Here is a 17,286-nt window from a genome sequence, read left to right on the forward strand (position 1 = left end):
CTCCTGAACACGGTAGTTCCATCCGACAACGGGGTTCCAAGTAATAAAAACGGAACGCGGCCGAGAGGCTGTCAGAGTTGTAAAATCAGCCAAAAGTGTTTCACGTTGGCGGGCTGATCTGCGGTTCAATTCTGCCGTCAGGAAGCCTGCTTGCTTGGTGGTCGTTACTGCAGATCTGGTGGCTGTTTGTTTTTTCTTGCCCTTGCCTTCCCCTTGCCCTGCCCTTGGCCTCGCCCCATCCTCTCTTTCTCTTCCCTTTCTTGGGCAGCACCGGCAGGGTGTATGTCTGTCTGTGTTCTGCGACGCAGCCAAACAAGGGTGCGCGAACCGGAACCGCTTGTTTTGATCCGCCTCATTCCCCATCCCCAGCCTTTCCGTATTTCCGGATTTGGATGAGTTCTCTTGATGGAAGACTCCGAAGATCAGCATGTTCATCGCTTACTGAGCTGACTGACGGCATTCGTGTTGCTGATATCCCTGCTTTCGTTAGCCTGATGTCGCCACAGTCCTTGTATCCCAATGATTCCGTTAGCCGCAACATTATCCTGTCACTAATTGTTCAATGGCTCCCCGAAGGTTGCCATGTGACTGGCCATTTATGCCATCACTTTTAGGCTGAGACGCCATGTCTCACCGCACTTCCAGGGTTACCAGTAAACGGGTTCGTGGCACCTTAATCAAGGTCCGATGTAGCCTCCTTGTCTTTGTCTGGGCTCAGCGCCACACACAACAGTGACAAGACACACAAAACTGACGCACACACGCACACACGCACACACCACTTCAGCTGTGGCAAGTGCGGAGGCTTCCTGTGAACACTACGGAGTTCACGCCGTAGTCTGAGCCAACTTCTTTTTTTTTTCCCGCTAACTTTTGCGTCCCCCGTGTGAGCAGCGAGCGCCAACTGAGCAAATTGAGTGACCGCCGGGCTGTGCTCGTGCTTAACTAGTACCTAGGTATTGATCTGATCAGCTGACTGTCTGAGCATGTCGACCCCTCCTGACTTGCACTAACCACACGCCTCGACTGACTCCTTCAATACTCCCGGGGCCCTTTGGGTAAGCTACTGTACATAGCTTGTGGAGCTGGACGAGACTCGAGAGCGGCATGGCTGGTAAGTCGTTTGAACAGATATGATTTCTAGTAGTAAGTTCAAGACTTGGGTTTCTTCATAGTGGGCAGCGTCGCTACTTATTCTCTCATCTAAAGAACGCAATCCATGACGAACGTGGTGCCATGGTGGCCGGTTCTTCGCCATGCTGAAGCAGCTTTCTCTTGCGGCGACGTGCACGGCCAAGGCCGGGTAGATCGGGTACAGACCACAGCATCAGCATGTCCGATGTTTTGACGGACCATAACTACCGTAACGCACTTGCAAAACATGCGCTTCACCATCGGACGCGGAGGCAGGCGTGCCCGAAGTAAAAATCCCTCATTGATTGCGACAGGACGTACGTACGTAGTCATTCTGCATCCTTTACCAGCACGTCGAACGTTTCGAAACGACCGCGGAGCCAAGCCCCTACGGGAAGGGTCGCGGCAATCTAAGCAGGAGGCGTGAAGCGGGACGGCACGATTTGTCGGGCGTCGAACCTCAAGCCACTTGGCGCGGGACTGCTGGTTACCTCACGGCAGACGCCATTTAGCCTGCTGTTTGTTGAGAGATCGTCTAACAGTTTCAGAAACACCCGCCATGTCATTCCTTACGCCTTACATCGTGGCGTTGGCCTGCAGGTCTCAGCCGTGGCATGGTCTCGCTCACATAATCTATCTTAACCAGAGACTCGACTATGTTATACGAGCAGTTACGTTGTCGCTGGTCGTGAAGATTCCAAGAATCGTTGGTCGCTGCTCGTTGGTAAAGTTGAGTGGGACATGTTCCAGGACACTCTCAGGCTCAGTCCGTCTCAGGTACCTGTTAGTTGGAAGCAACTATCTCATGGATTCTGCCCGTCGTCATCTTTGTTCCTCGCCAGCATTCCCCTGCCTTGGACAGCCCAAAAACGGGATAAGGCTTGGGGGCGAGATTCAATTATCTGCCATTGGCTTGGCGGGGCTCATCGCTAAGTCGTTTCGGGGCGAGCGAGCAGGTTGCAGGCCGCCTCCACATGTTGATGGCACGGAGAAGGTTCCCTTTTACTCTCCTTCATTGTCCAGAGTGTCTTTCAACGACGTATGGGTACCGCTTCTTCAAGTTGCAAGATTTGCTGGTCCGGCTATGTATTGCGGCGAAGCAAATCGTGTGCTTTGCCTCTCTCATTGAGCCAGATAACTAGACCTTGAAACCTCTTCTTCCTGTCTGTACCTGGCCGTATCGGTGGTGCATCGAATTAGCAAGCTGCAAAGGCATTGATGCACATCAAATCTCGGGACGTTTCCCTGCACGTCACCCAAGCCAAACAAAGTTGCCAGAACAGGAAAGCCGATGAGCAACGTCGCCAAAAGCATCGAAGCCTCGACATGGCGATAAATCCTTTCTTATCCAAGTGCGCTGTCCTCCGAAGAGCCGTAGGCACATCTAGGAATTCCTGCCATTGCTTCAATTAGAATCGATCTGCATTGTTACGGACGCTTTGCGCAGCGTTTCTCGAAAGCTGGCCCATAGTGCTTCACGGTACGAAATCGACATTGATGTAAATAAGAACTGCGGGTCACCTCATAGGCGCTGATCAGAAAATTGTGGAGCTGAGAGGAGGGAAGGTGTGCGGACAGGGTGGGTGTCTGCAGAGATTTTATTTGCAAGTGGTCACTCGGACTCGGGAGACTTGCTGGAAACCGGGTGGAATATATCGGCGTCTTTTTCCAGCATGCGTCAACGTCGGATTGATTTCAGGCGTGGCTGAGGTCGGGCGCTCCTGACAGCTCCCATCAGTGGCCATCTTGCGGGAAAAAAGAAAAGGGAAAAAAGGGAAAAAGGGAAAAGGGAAAAAAACCAAATCGACCGAGCCAGAGCGGTGATTTTGGTCGAAAACGCTGCGTGAGGTTGCAGTCTCCGAAAATAGCCAGGAGCTACCTTGCTTCCAGCCATCCGCATACGGAAAGTAGTGTCCACATCAGCGTACTCTGTCATCTCATCAGGGAAGGTGCGGTCCGGTACGGTACGTATCGATATGGCAAGTTGAAGGGTGGCAGGCACCTTGGGCACGACCCTGAATCTAGCTGTTCGTATCAAAAATGGATGTTAGGAATACAGCAACATGCCTTGGAGCAAAGTATTTGCTTGGACAGGATTCAGGTGGTTGCCCCCTTTGGTCCGTCCCAAATTCATTGCTGGAAAGCTTGTAAGTCGGTGCCCGGCTTCAAACATTCCCCAAACAAGTCCACACAAAGGAGCTGAGCCTGAAAGATTGATCCGGCGTGCATTGCGGTTCGAAACAGCGCTGCACACTTGATGCTACGGTGGCAGATCGAAGACTCTCAAAACATCTCGACCATGGCAATCTTTACCCCCAACGCGTGCACTACACCACCTACGTCCTGTCAGCGGTGGTTTATTAGATGCCACATGATATCATTGTACAGCAGCGCACCACGTCATGCAATGCAATGCAATGAGAAGCAGCCACAACCATGACCTTGTCCGACCCACACGAAGGCCCCGATGTAAAAACATCAACAACAAATCGTCTTGCAACAGTCGTTTTTTCACGATGGCGTTGACAAAAAGCGGGATGGGACTTGTCCCCTCCCGCCCAGGTGCTCCTTGGTGCCACTTGGCTAGAATAATCCTTCACTTGGCATCTTTCCATCCAAAGTGAGCGGACCTCGGACGAAAAGTTGTGGCGGAAATGATTTAGACCTCTTGGGGTTAAGCTGATTGATTGGGTAGTTCAAGATCTGCTTGCTCTTCGCAAATTGCATCGCGCCACCGCTATCCGTTGGCTGAGACCCATTCTAGACAGGCCCATGCTATTTCACACCCAGCACGACCACCCCTGACCCAGCAGGCAGCACTTTACGATACCTCCACCCTTGGTACCCGAACAAACAAGCGATTCATTCTACGATGTACTGCCAACACGGCACTGGATGACTTGGAAGCAACCGGTGTTGTGGCTGCTCTTGGTATTGGGGTTGGCGTCTCTTCCTAGAACCAAGACCCCGGGTGTCTCGTCCCCACGGTTGCATCCACGATATCAGCGGCACAAATCGGACTTTGATTAAAATCATGTCTTGACCGACCCCCATGACTGAACGGCCCAGCTTTTTTTTTATCAAAGCCAGGAAGCCACCCATCCCTCACAACCATAGTGCACACATCGTGAGACTAGGAGCTTTTGAGAGAGCAACGCTGGTATTGGTCAAGGACATGGGGAGAGCACACGTATATACAGAGAGGCTACTCGATGACTTTTTTTAGCATGACTGGTTGCTTGTACCATGCTATGCTATCTGGTTGGAAGCTTTGACTCTGGAGCCTGCACCGAGTCTGCTAGACAAGACCTCGCCTCTTCCGGGCTCAGCTGCTAAATGCTTTGACCCTTGCCCGGTGATCGTCTTGCGTTTGCCCGTCTTGGCTTGACATAATCACCAGGGATCAGCGGCCTCCACAGGCTTTAGGTCCGCCGTTACAGACACCAAGCGCCACCGTACTCTACACCCGATATCTGCAAGAACCTCCGCATTTTCGCCAAACCTGGGCCTTGTCTCGAGACCTTTACCGGCTTCAACTGATACTACAAGTTCTAGATTCTGAGCCACGCCAACCCGTAACATGAACGTTTTGGTTTGAAGCCGATAAGCAGATACTGTTGACCGAACCGTTATCCGTTTCATACTGGTAGTGGAGCATAGAGCGACTAATGGAGAAGACCTTGGCCCTCACGACAGATACACAAGTGATATGGCCGAGAGATCGAACGAGGTCATCTGGTGGGGCTTGGGATGAGATGGCCTTGCCGTCATCTTCGCCAACGGAGACGGCCTGGAAGTGGCCTTCTTATTCAGAATCCGTTCAAACCGAGCGGCTTTCACCGGGAAGCTCAGGCGTTGATACAGCAATGGAATCCTCATCGGCTGCAACTACACACTCAGCAACTTCCTCCTGTGCAGATTCTTGGAGTATAGGCTACGAGGACCGCGAGGATAAGGATGATGAATCAACGTGGGATAAATGGAATGCAGGCCAGACCGAAACGTTGGCCGCCCTCAAGTCCGAACCAGACGACGATGATATTAAGCTAGGCGAGCTAGCAGCTGCACCATTGACGCTGGTGCTGCAGAATGTGCCGCGAGAATGCCCCGAGGTCAAGCAAAAGCGACCGCGTGGTAGACCCAGGAAACATCTTCCCTCAACAGCCGTCTCTTCAAGCAAGGTCACGAAAGGGAGGTCCAAAACTGGATGCATCACTTGCCGTAAAAGAAAGAAGAAATGTGACGAAGCCAAGCCGCGATGTGAGTTTCCAAACCTGTTTACCGCACGAGAGTTGCCCTCGACTTGGAGCAATCGACCCAATGCTGACTTTCAACTCTCTCCATTTTTTTTTCAGGTATGAACTGCGAGAAGAACGCGGTAGTCTGCGAAGGATATCACGAGAAACAAATTTGGAGAAGTGGCAAGGATAAGGCGGAAGAGGGTAAGTAATGACAGCGTGAACGATTTGACAAGTGCTACTCCGTTCTCTCAAAGCTGACAACCTGCAAGAGCGTATGCGCCAAGCGTCCCAGCCCATCATTACTATGCAGCCGATTTTTCATGGCGTAGAAAACGCCGAGGATATGATTCTTTGGAAGCATTACATGAACCATCTCAGCAATGTGCTGACAGTGGAGGGTGAGGCTAAGAATGCCTTCAAAGACATCATCCTGCCGCTCGCAAACCAGCATCAAGGCTTGATGCATTCAATTCTTGCTTTGAGCAGTAAGCACATCGATATGGATTCGCCCTATGGGTCCAAAATATTACAAGCCAACCCAGGCGCAACACGCGAGAGTTTACAACAACGGGGCGATCATCACCACGAAGAAGCCTTGAAAAGACTCTACCAGGACATGGAGAACCATGTCGGCAAAGATGACGAATCGTATGAAACTGTTCTTGCGGCAAGATACGGCCAGATTCTTTGCCTGCTACTCCAAACCCGGGCTGAGGGCAATCCAAGGGGGGAGCATCGTGTTCATTTACAAGCATATCAGACACTTATCCAACACTCTCCGCCGGAAAATGAAAGCCTGCTTACTTTCATCACCGAATTCTTCCAGTACCATGTGTACGCAGATGAGCTGTTGCGGTATGCGGGAGCCACCTCGAGCCGCTTGTCGTCTGAAAATTGGCAAACCAGCATCGCGATACAGCCCCCTCGACTTATTGGGGTCAGAGACGGACTATTTCATTGCCTTTTGCAGATTACGATTCTCAGAGACGCCATTCGCAAAAACATGGTCGCCTCGGTGGATCCTGTCGTCGATTATACTAGTTTGTATCGAGCAGCAGAGATAGACGCAGCGATTAGGCAGTGGACTCCTCACTGGCCTCCAGGAGACAGCCGTCATCGGGTCGGGCCTCTTTACAAGCAGATGATGTGGGTGTACTTGTTCCGCACCATTTACCCACCGTTGCCAGCGCCTGCGATGCGACGTTTCACAAACACAACATTGCCTGCGGCATCAGCGCGGTCGCTCGGCGGTACAAGCATGCAGCGACGACGGGCTTCCACTGTTGCTAGTGTTGGTTCTTCGGCAAGCTCGATAGCAGCAGCAGAAACGACAGCAAAAACAGCCGGCAACGGCAGCGTACCTGGCGCTCTCTCCACCCACAGCTGTCCTTTATCCCGCAACCCGTCTCGCGCCAGCTCGATGCACGAGCACGATTGGAGTCATCAAACACGGCTCGAAGGCGCAGCTGCAGCAGACAGACACATGCAATCCTCCCCGCCGCCTAGCAGAAGGCCGGCGCAGGATGACACACGAATAACGCTCGCGGTAGAAGAGTCTCTGGCCATACTGGAGACCTTTAAGCCATCTGACCCAGCGCAGACGCTCCTCCTGATTCCGTGCATGGTAATTGGCACTGCCTGTTTCAGTGCCGCACAGCGCCAAAGAATCCGGACAACGGTCAGAGTGATCCGTGGCTACACGGGCCTTCGGAACTGCGACCGCGTTTTGGAGTTGCTGGAAGAGGTGTGGTCGTTGGCGGACCGTGGGGAATGGCTGACCGCATGGGACTGGCAGTTTGTTGCCGAGACGAGGGGTTTGGACTTTTTGTGTGCTTGATCATGAGCGCCTTCTCAAGCGACGTTTTGGTTTTGACCTTCTTTTTTTTTTGGTTCTGTGATTTCGTCGACCACGATGCATGCTTACGTTTTAACGACCGATTGGTTCCCGCGAGGTACGATTCAAGGACAGCGACGTGGCGACTTGCGCATGCATGAGTCGCTGCCATCCTTGAACTCCGCCCCTTTTTTTTATTTTATTCTGTAGACTGTTTTACGCAGCATGCGAGATACACTAGGGGCGGAACCATGGCAAGGGTAGGTTTCGGAAGGCAAGAAGCAGGCTTTGGCCAACGGGTTTCTTGAACACAGTCTGGCTTGCGGGCAGTCTACTTGTTTCCCTTTTGTTCTGGTCTCTGTCTTTTTTCGCTGGCGAATGGCATATGCTTATTAGCTGGTGATAGCGCTCGCGGTGAAACGAAGCTCGTTATTTCAAGTCAGACCAGGTGGCGGAATGCCCGCGAAGCGATTTGGCTATTTCCCCCATCGTTTTTTCCTTTTCCTTCTGTCAACCCCCTCTGGCTAGATCGTCGTCAACGCCACACTTCGCGCGCGCGGCTCTTTTGTTTTGTCCTCGGTTGTCCTCTTTCCCTTGTGTATGTAGCCTTATCCTCTTCTCTGTCCGCCGGAGGGGTATTCTTGTCACCTCGCGCCGCAACGGTGCTATGCGGCGGCCGGCATCCAAACTTGTCGGCTGGGCTATTAGAATGGAACCGTTTTCGACGAGCAGTCCCTGCGCTGGTGTGATTGCTCAAGTGACTTGATTTTCACGCGATCCCCGCTTTCAATGCCCACGGGATCTTGTAGTTCACGTCATTGCTCAAGACAATCTTCGCAAGGCCTGCGCGTGACGGAGCGCGGCAGAAGCTGGCGAGGCAGACAAGAACATGTTCAATTTAGTCATTGTGCTGCGTCGAACTGGCCCTAGTATATCCCTCCCCACGGGGGGTTCTCGTCTTCCAACCGTGGGGGTTGCGAGACACGTCTTTTTTTTTTTTACAAAAAAAAAAAAAAAAAAGAAAAAATAAATGCAGGAAATGATATGTACAGAGATGGCTGTACGTTGGGATACTGCAAACATGCTCAAGGACTATTTTTCTGCGCCAGGGACAAAGGAAGGAGACCGGAGGAGGGGGCAGAGGAGAAGACAGGGAAGGGAGGGAATCTGGGACAGAAGAAGACGAAAAGTAAAGAAAGAAGAGTTTCGCTCGCGTAAAACTACAGTCAAGAAGCTGCCGCAAAATCACATACAACGAAAGTTGGAGCGGGCAACGCCCAAGGGCAACTCCCTGGACACTTCCCCCAGAGGCGACTTCCAGATTTGGCAAAGGGTAGATTCAGTCTCTTCGTTTGTCTCCCTCGAGGTGGCCGCCGTCGCGAGGACTCGCCAAACCTGACGGTCCAGCGCTGCTCTCCCCACTGACCAAGGGCAGAGCAGTTCTGTCTGCAGCCTCCCTGCCGTGCGCAATCTCTACCGGTACAGGTCCAGTAAGGGTCGTATCAACAAAATGGTCGTGGTCTGTGGGATTTCCACGACCCGGGGGGTCAACGGCGACGCCGTCCAACATCCGGGGATCCTTGCGATCTGGCGCCGCGGAGCCGCTCACAGGCCTGCCGCCGGCGCTCATGCCCGAATTTGTTCGTTCGAGGGTCCAAGCTGCATGCACGGCGGCGGGAGGGCCGGGATGGCCACGCCGGTAAATCGGCCCGGAAACAGTGCTGCCGGCGCCTTCGCCGAATCCGACAAGAGAAGCAGTGCCATCGTCGCTCATGCGATCTTCAAACCCACCAACGGAGCGTGTGCCCATCATATCCATGTCCTCGTCAGGGTCAGGCTCAGCCCCCGTACTGGCTACCGACTCCGCTTCCCGGAAGCTGGTGTAGCTGCTGAAGGTGTCCTCTTCACGTTCTCCGGGAGTTGTTCGGTTGTCGTCCCCGGCTTGGCTCTCTGTGGCGCTGGCAGTTCCGACTGTGCTGAGCTTGGTAACGGCGACTGGCTGTCCATTGTTGTCAAAATACGACGGCGTCAAGTTGTGGGTGGAGGGGAAATTCGCCGGAAACGCGCCAGCAGTAGCTGAAGTGGGCGTGGTCTGAGGCGAGAGGGATGATAGGCCTCCTCCGGCTGCGCCAGGGCCGGCGCGGAGGGTCGAGACTCGCTCAAGTCCGGCTAGGCGAGAGATTCGGTCTGCTCGTTCGGCTTCGAGAATTGTGCCTGACGGGTCATGGTGATGAGCTTGGCCCAAGTTTGGGGAAGGGCCATGGCCGCGGTGGCCGTCTTTGGTCGCGGTCGTGGAAAGAGCGGACAGGGACGTCGTCGTACTGGTGGGAGTGCCTCTACATGAGTTGGGACAGTTAGCAAGGCCCTGCCTGGCATGACGAAAGAGAAGAAGAGAGAAAAACAAGACGAAAGGCCGTGACGACAGATATCCCGAGAGGCGCGCGGGCACCCCGCGCATGTCAAGAGACGTACGGCGTTTCCGAGGGTGTCTCTGGATTAGACACCGGCGGCGGCGGAAGATTGATCAGAGTAAAATGCGGTTTTTGCGACATTGCGACTTTCGCCTTGGCGAGTTGCTTTGTTGCTAAATTGAGAAAAGGCGACGGCAGAAGGGAAAGGCAGTTTGTCAGTAGACGATTCTTCTCGTTTGTCCGGATCAGGTAGGCACAACTACAGCTAGATCAAAGTTTGCGCTAAAGAATGGAGCAGTTCTGCTACGTGTAGAGTAGTTATGTAGTTTTGTTCGCAGGCGACCTGGCCAAGCGTCCGACGGACTTTTGTGGCGATGACAGGTTACGGGTGAGGCCGACGAATCTGTCTGCGGGACGATGCGGACTGGACGACGAGAGAGCAACAAGAACAGGAGGGGGGAAGTCAATCCGGATTTTTGTGCACGGCGTTGGCTTTATGGCTGGCTGTATGTAGATGGTCAGAAATTCGGGTCAGAAATTCAGGTCAGTTCAGATGGGTACGTACTTGCCTGCTCCAGACAGACTGCAAGAGTCCGCACCTAGAGGCAGGAGGCAGGTAATGTACCTGGAGGTAACCTTGTGTCTGCGACTATGGATGCTTGTTCTAGGCTGTCAAGGCTTCACAGTGCTTGTCTCCTCACCCAACCCGCGCCCTCCCCCTACAAGTCTGGTGTCTCTCGAGACATCAGAGTCTGTCAGAAGACATCAGAGTCTGTCAGAGTCTGTCAGAGTCTGTCGAGACATCAGAGTCTGGTCTGCGTCTGATGCATGCTCGCTACATCGCGGGGCATGAGGGGGACGGGCGCTCGAGGCTGGGGGGGGGGGGGGGGGGGGGGGAAGGGCTCACAATGACGTAAGTCGGCAGCCCTTTTCATTGGCGTTGGCACCTGCCGAGTTGCATTTTTTGCCCTTTTCCTCGGTTTGCAGCTGCTCTATCCCTACTCTCCTCCCTCCTGTCAAGATGCCCCGACGTCGATACACTCGTCTGCTCATATTTTCAGCCCTTGATTGGGTGTTGAATTGCCATGATGGTCTATGGGAATACTTGGCGCATACTGAGCATACCGCAAGCATTCAGCGTACCCAGAGCGACAAGTGGAACTTGCTGCGGCCCACCCCTTATTATTATTGACGTGTCTCCTCTTTACATTTGTGCAGTGTGGGGAGCCGGGCATTCTGTCGCCAACCCCAGCTGCTAGCTACAGGGACCTTGATCAATGTAATGACTCGAGCGAGTGCTTTTCCTTTGATACAAGCTGCTAACTGGAGTATTAGCCATTTCCCGGTGCCGAAACCACATGCGCAAAGAAAAAGAAAAAACGAGAGAGAGCGAAAGAGAGAGATAAAAGGAGAGGAACCAGATAAGAGTGGGGGGGGGGAGGGGGGGGCAAACGAAAACCATCGTCGTCGAAAAAAGAAAAGAAAAGAAGTGTGAGACCTGCCCGGATCGAACGGACGACCTCCCGGAATCTCCTCGCTAACTGGAATCGGGCTCTCTACCGCTGAGATAAGGTCCCTGTTGCTGGGCACAACGGTTCGTAATCCGCTCTAAGCCGGGTTCTGCATGGCCTCGTCAAGAACGACTTGCGTACCATTCCATACCCTTTTGATCGTTGTCCAGGCTTTTTTTGGTGGTATTCAAAGCACGGGTCCCTGTTTTTCCCATTCCAAACCGCCTCATCAATCGCGCAAGATTGTAACCGGATTTCTCGAGTTTGCCAGTTCAAACAGTAGTATCCAAGGGTCTCGAGCTTTTCAACCGTGGAAAGGTTTTTCTGACTTGAGCAGACACATTTTGCGGAAACGATCAGCTTTGCGTAGATGGAATTATCACAATGGAAAATCTTGCCCGTCAATCTACCCACTCATTTCGAAGGCGATGGGGTATAACTTTGGCTGGCCCTACACTCAAGTCAACACGCATTTATGCTCCAGCCATTCAACACGAATTGCCAGTAATCGGGGATGTTTGTGTACAACAGTCTGATGTTTCCCTGTTTTCCATTCAACCGGGGACTGTCGCCGCCGTTGACGACCGACATCATGGTCGACCACGAGTCAAGTCTTGCCCAATGCATCTGAGACCTGGAAATGAATTCAAAGACAAAAAAAAGAAAAAGAAAGGAGCTATTGTTACTCAAATAGGTAATCACCAGCACGTTTCTCTGGCCCTTGGGTTAATTTTCCCTCGATCTTTTAAGAGCCTTGCCGACACAGAGACGGACAAACTCAAGCATGTCAGATATCAGACAACAGCCCTTGTTACGAGGGCTGCTCAAGCCGACACTGTTGAAGATTTCGATAGCTCCCCTTGAGTGCGGCTCAAATGCCGAATTGTAAGCCGCTGCCTTTGATTTGGTATGCCGTGGCCCTTTTGTCGGGTAGTTTCGCAATACAGGCGTTGTGATTGAACTGCAGACGCCCTTCTTGTTGATTCTGATCCTGACCCGGCAATGAAGAGCAGGACGAAGATGATGACAAAAGCAATGGAGAAAATGATAGTCATCTTCCGTGGCAGCTTTTCTCCTGCCCACAAAGGACGTCACGGTGATGCAATGCTACGAAATAGATGGTGGATGCATGGAAGCAAAGCCTGCTGAGATAACGGCTAGACGTCTGAATCCCCATGTCAACCAACGGCTGCCGGGATGGCGGCCCAAGAAACCGGGGATCGCGTCAGATATAGCGCCGCTCGGTGGCTTTCCTGCTGCAAGCCGCCCTTTCAAGCAAGCATGTTCCGGTTTTCCTTCGTCTAGATTAAGAGTCGCCTAAATTAGAGGGGGGGGGGCATATTTCTTTGTCGAAACGTGACATTCTACACGAGCAAAGAAAAGTTGCCGTCTTCCTGCATTACACTTTGGAGCAAGGTGCTCCAGTCCGGCACATACTGCATTTCATCAAACATGGTCGCATCATCCATGTCGGCCAGCTCCCGGGCTGCGCAGCCCAGCATGAAGCCTCCTCCAGTGTTGTGGTTGCCCCCAGCCTGATCTTCTGCTCCGGGCCCGACCGCTCCCAGAGGCGGCATGTTTGTCAGGTGCGGGCCGGTGCCGGGTGAGCCACCGTGCTGGTTCTGCTGGTTCTGCTGGGTCTGCTGGGTCTGCTGGTTCGCAGGGGGTTGGGGTATGAGAGTGGCGGCCTTGGCTTGGAGGGCTTCAAATATGCGCCACTTGGGACCTCGTAAATTGTCCATGGTCGCCATCTCCGTCATTCGTACATGGCTCTGCACGACCTGAAGGGCTCTCTGAACACAGGCTCCTCTTGGGCGGTAGCAGACGCTCCACAGAATGAAGAGCATCAAATGGTACTGGGGATGCGACTTTATCAACCAGAAATAAGGCCACAGCAGGTCGTCATCCAGTATGGCCTCGCATTTCTTCAACAAGTCGACTGCCTCGTTGAGGGTCTCGTCGTTGGCCAGCAGCTCCTGCCGGTCTGGGTGATGCTGTGCCACCCATTGCTGGCGCGAAACAAAGTCTATCTTTCGGGTCAAGAAACGACACGACAGCAAGGTCAATCTGTGCACGGGTATAACGGGAATGCAGCCGTGAAGCATCTCGTCGACTCTGTTGACGAGTTTGGAGATGATTCCGTCTCGAACCTCAAAGCTTGGCGGAGCTGCGGAGGGGCTGGTCCAGGACATCTGCAACAGATCAGCGCAGGTTTGGGTGATGTCAATGTTTGCGAGAGTGTTTGTCATTTTTGTCCACCCTTTTCGGGGAGGCGGCAGCTCCTTCATTTCGGGGTATAGGTCGCTGTCTTCCACGTTGAGGGGCAACTCGGCGCTGCCATGCAAGGGGGTGCTTGAGACGGGATAGGCATGCAAGCCCAGGTCTTCGGCAGCTCGACTGTCTCGCATCACGAAAAACCACCACAGCCTACGACGCATTTCGGATTCGAAAGGCGAAAGCCCCAGGTTTTCCCCGTCTCTGTGCAAACCAATAGACTGGGCTATTCTGATGGCCAGTCCATTTAATATCCAAACGGCTCGGCTGGTGTTGTGGGCGCGTAAGGAATACTTGTTCGAGAGCCAGAAAAAAACAAGAAAAAAAAAAAAAGAATGTAAGCATCACGGCCAGACACCCCTCCCCTTCCGCCAAGGCTTGCAAGAGGGAGGAACCTACGATGTAGGATGACAAACCCTGCAGCATGGCAAGTGTGGGATTCTCGAGCAGATCGGCCCGGGCAAAAGCCTGCTCCATGCCCGTCTTGTACCGTTGCAGAGCGCTAGGCCAGTCCTCACCCAGAAGCTGAAGGCAGTCGGGCGCATCTTCCAAGGCCACCGCTGCGGCGTAGTAAATGGCAAAGCAGAGGGATAAAGATTCGGGGGAGGCGGCATCGGGGTCATTGATGACGGTGTAGACGAGGATCTCGGTGGTGGGAACATGGAGTACCTTGAAGAAGATGTCGACCTTGTCGACGTAAACCCTCCACAGATGGCCAGCTGTTGTCTTGGACGGATGAAAGCTGGAGAGAGGCAGGGAGAGGACGGGACTGGACAAGAGCCCCATGGGGTTGAAAGGCGACGGTATGGGCGGACGTGGTGCAGCGTCGGCTGCAGGTATGGCCAGAACAGAACGGACGCGGGATTCCTGTCAGGTTGGCAAAAGTTGTGTAAGTGACGTGGCCGACATTGTCGCCTGGAGAACAAGGAACCGGGGCGGAAGGGGGGGGGGGGGGGGGGGGGGGGGGGGGGGGGCAGCAGACAAGGAAAGGAGGCAGAAAAAGGTCAAGAGCAAAACGAAGGGGGCGAGGCGGTGGTGGTGGTGGTGGTGGTGGTGTTTTCTTATTTTTTTTCTCATGTAATTTTTTTTTTTTAAAATATTCACGCACGTGGCCAAGCACTCTGGACACGAGCACCTCGTTGAAGTACTGGCTCGAGGATCCCTTGCCCAGCAAAATCTCGCCGGGCGGACTGGCGGCGCCAGGGAGAGGGTTCATGCCGGTGGCGCTGGCCGGGGCGGCGGGAGCCAAGCCCCCCTCGGCGCGTTTCGGCGGCGTCTTGAAGGCGACGCGGCCATGCTCGGGCAGGCCGGTGATGAGCGTCTTCTCCAGGTTGGAGATGCGCGTGGCCACGTCGCTGATGGTGGCTTTGCGGACCCGCGGCGCCCTCGGCTGCTTGGGCGGGTAGGAGCAGTCGTGGCCGCCCCGAGCGCAGGGCGAGCAAGGCAGCTGTTTGTCGCAACGGACCTTGCGTCGACGGCAGGTCGCGCAGGATCTCTGTCCCACAGCCGCGCGGTCCGACGATTCGGCTGGGGACTGGCTGGACATTGGGCAACTTGGGGGGGCGGGCGTCGAGACTCTTCGGGAGAGGCGCACAAGGAAGCGGTGGGTGGGGGGGGGGGGGGGGACCGGTGGTCCGAGCCAAGTGGGGATTGAGCCAAAAGATTGATATGAAGGGGAAAAACACCGAGCGCGGGTTTACTTTCTTTCTTTCTTTTTTTTTTTTTTTTTTTTTTTTTTTTTTTTTTTTTTTTTTTGGGCGTCGGGTTTGGGGACCGTCCGGAGGCACAAGCTGGAACTTGGGTGGGGGGGCGGCTGCGTGGCGTCTCTAGACTTGGGGTTTGGCTGGGCGCCAAGGAAGAGCCTTCCGTGGAAGATGGCGAGATGGGATTGGGGAGGAGGGGGGGTTCGGTTACGGGGGCGGTCACGGAGGTTCGGTCACGGAAGGTTCGGTCACGGGGGCTCGGTGGATTCGGTGGTTGGGCTTGCGCCGATGCCGGGGCTGGGGCGGGCGAGGCTGGCATCTGGCAGCTGGCAGCTGGCTGCAACGGCTGCGTGTCCAAGGGTGAAAGCGAAGGGGCAGGCAACGGCATCGTGGTCGACTTGCACCATGCTTGCTGCTCCATCCGGATCATGATGAATTTACTTGCCACGCGGCAGAGGCGGCGTGAATTAAACAGACTCGACACGACTCGACAAGACTCGACATATAACTTGAAAAGACTCGACACACCAGACACGCATGTTTCTGTTCCACCCTGGCAGGCAGGCAGGCAGGCAGGCAGGCAGGCAGGCAGGCCGCTTCATTTCCAATCAGCACTCTTGCGCCCGCACAATCACGTTCCAGTTGTCCTTTGCAAACTGCTGCCCGACCGTCCACCACCCCTTGTCGTCCTGCACCGCACACTGGTAAATCACCCTGGCCGCGCCCGCCGCGAGGTCCTTGTACCCGCGGAGCGTCTTGATGAACGGGTTCTGCAGGCGCATTTCGTCAGCCGGCGCGACAAGCAAAAGCAACAACGAGACGCAGCAAGAGGAACAAGACGAAGAAAAAAGGAGGGAGAAAAAGAGAAAGAAGAAGAAGAAGACCACGAAGAAAAAGACGCACGTCGTTGCACCACCATATCCCCGCGCCCGACTTGCACAGCACCTGCGCGCAGGTCCCGAACCCCCCCGCCAGCTCGGGCGGCAGCACCATCTTGTCCTGGCTCCAGATCCAGCCGACGCCCTCCATGATGCCCCTTTTCCAGTCATTGTCCAGCTTGTGGTACCCCCAGTTGTACGGGCCGGGCCCGCACTTGATGGTCTTCCAGGGCACGTCGTAGCCCGCAATGTCCAGGGGGAACCCGTCCCACCAGTCGCCGCGCTTGTGCTCGTCGAAACGGGGGTTGAGCTGCAGGGCCTGGCGGCGGACCTGGTCGATGGGCCCGCTGAGGTTGCGGGTTTGGCCGGGGAAGACTTGCACTTGCCAGGTGAGGTTGGCGACTGCGTAGCCTTTGATGGGGGCTTCGACGGCGGCTGCGGCTGCGGCTGCGGCTGCGGCTGCTGCTACGGCGGTGGCTGCGGCCTGGGCGGCGGATCAGATGCCATCTTTGGCTGGCTGGCTCGGCTCGGCTCGGCTCGTTTACTTACCTGCAGGACAAGCTTGAACGAGGGCATCGTGTACGATAATACCGCGGCAGGATGGGGGATGGTTGATGATGACTGACACACACACACACACGGGGCTTGCGGACAGAACCCACGGCACGATTCTATCGGCTCCGCAAGCTACGGCGCATGTTTTTTTTTTTTTTTAACGCATTTCACCACCGCCGCGCGCGCCGTCCTTTTATGCTCCGCCGAGAGGCAGCGCAGGCTTCAAAGCAGGCAGCACCGGCCTTGCCAGAACAATACCTTGCCCCTGGGCCAAGGGACAATCGACCCGCGGCGCGGTTTGCGCGTGCAGGGTGCGCGCCGTGAGCTCTACCGTGTCCGGTCCGAGGCTGCGCTGCAGTTTGCAGCGGTTGCGGTGGGTGCGGCGGCGTCCCGGACAATGTACAATGTCTCCGGACGTAGTATTGTTTGCAGCCCACGTCTCGTTTTGCAGGGTTTGGCCACCTCGAGGGGCTTGCATCATACAACGCATGACGTTTTCTGGCAACGTGGGTTGTTATGGTGTTCAGCCAGAGAACTCCATCATGATGCATAAACATGCAAAGCTTGCTGAAATATGACTTCATTCGCCATTAAATCCCGTTACCATGCAGCTCTCGTTAGCCAACCCCCTCTCCAGGCCGCTTCGAAGCCCTCTAGTGCATGGGCCCCTTTTGGGCACGATTTCATTGGCATCTCAAACACGGGGAAGGCTGCGAGAGCCAGGCACTGCCCATGTAATCACTAC

At 54.6% G+C, this 17,286-nt stretch overlaps 4 protein-coding genes across 4 annotated transcripts; 1 reads left to right on the top strand and 3 right to left on the bottom strand.

The window, feature by feature from the left end:
- Positions 1-4,889: 4,889 nt before the first annotated feature.
- On the top strand, positions 4,890-7,212 carry UV8b_07211 (uncharacterized protein; the record flags this gene model as incomplete). The annotated part of the gene is made up of 3 exons (XM_043144708.1): positions 4,890-5,394; positions 5,490-5,576; positions 5,645-7,212. The coding sequence occupies 3 exons, from the start codon at positions 4,890-4,892 to the stop codon at positions 7,210-7,212; spliced, it is 2,160 nt and encodes a 719-aa protein (XP_043000643.1).
- Positions 7,213-8,548: 1,336 nt separating this feature from the next.
- Positions 8,549-9,761, bottom strand: UV8b_07212 (uncharacterized protein; the record flags this gene model as incomplete). Its single annotated transcript, XM_043144709.1, has 2 exons — positions 8,549-9,545; positions 9,682-9,761. 2 exons carry the CDS (start codon positions 9,759-9,761, stop codon positions 8,549-8,551), a joined length of 1,077 nt encoding a protein of 358 aa, XP_043000644.1.
- Positions 9,762-12,495: 2,734 nt separating this feature from the next.
- On the bottom strand, positions 12,496-14,951 carry UV8b_07213 (uncharacterized protein; the record flags this gene model as incomplete). Its single annotated transcript, XM_043144710.1, has 3 exons — positions 12,496-13,698; positions 13,805-14,272; positions 14,514-14,951. 3 exons carry the CDS (start codon positions 14,949-14,951, stop codon positions 12,496-12,498), a joined length of 2,109 nt encoding a protein of 702 aa, XP_043000645.1.
- Positions 14,952-15,716: 765 nt separating this feature from the next.
- On the bottom strand, positions 15,717-16,562 carry UV8b_07214 (uncharacterized protein; the record flags this gene model as incomplete). Its single annotated transcript, XM_043144711.1, has 3 exons — positions 15,717-15,878; positions 16,012-16,470; positions 16,536-16,562. 3 exons carry the CDS (start codon positions 16,560-16,562, stop codon positions 15,717-15,719), a joined length of 648 nt encoding a protein of 215 aa, XP_043000646.1.
- Between the last annotated feature and the right edge of the window lie 724 nt (positions 16,563-17,286).

Source organism: Ustilaginoidea virens, chromosome 6 (genome assembly GCF_000687475.1).
Source record: "Ustilaginoidea virens chromosome 6, complete sequence".
NCBI lineage: Eukaryota > Fungi > Ascomycota > Sordariomycetes > Hypocreales > Clavicipitaceae > Ustilaginoidea > Ustilaginoidea virens.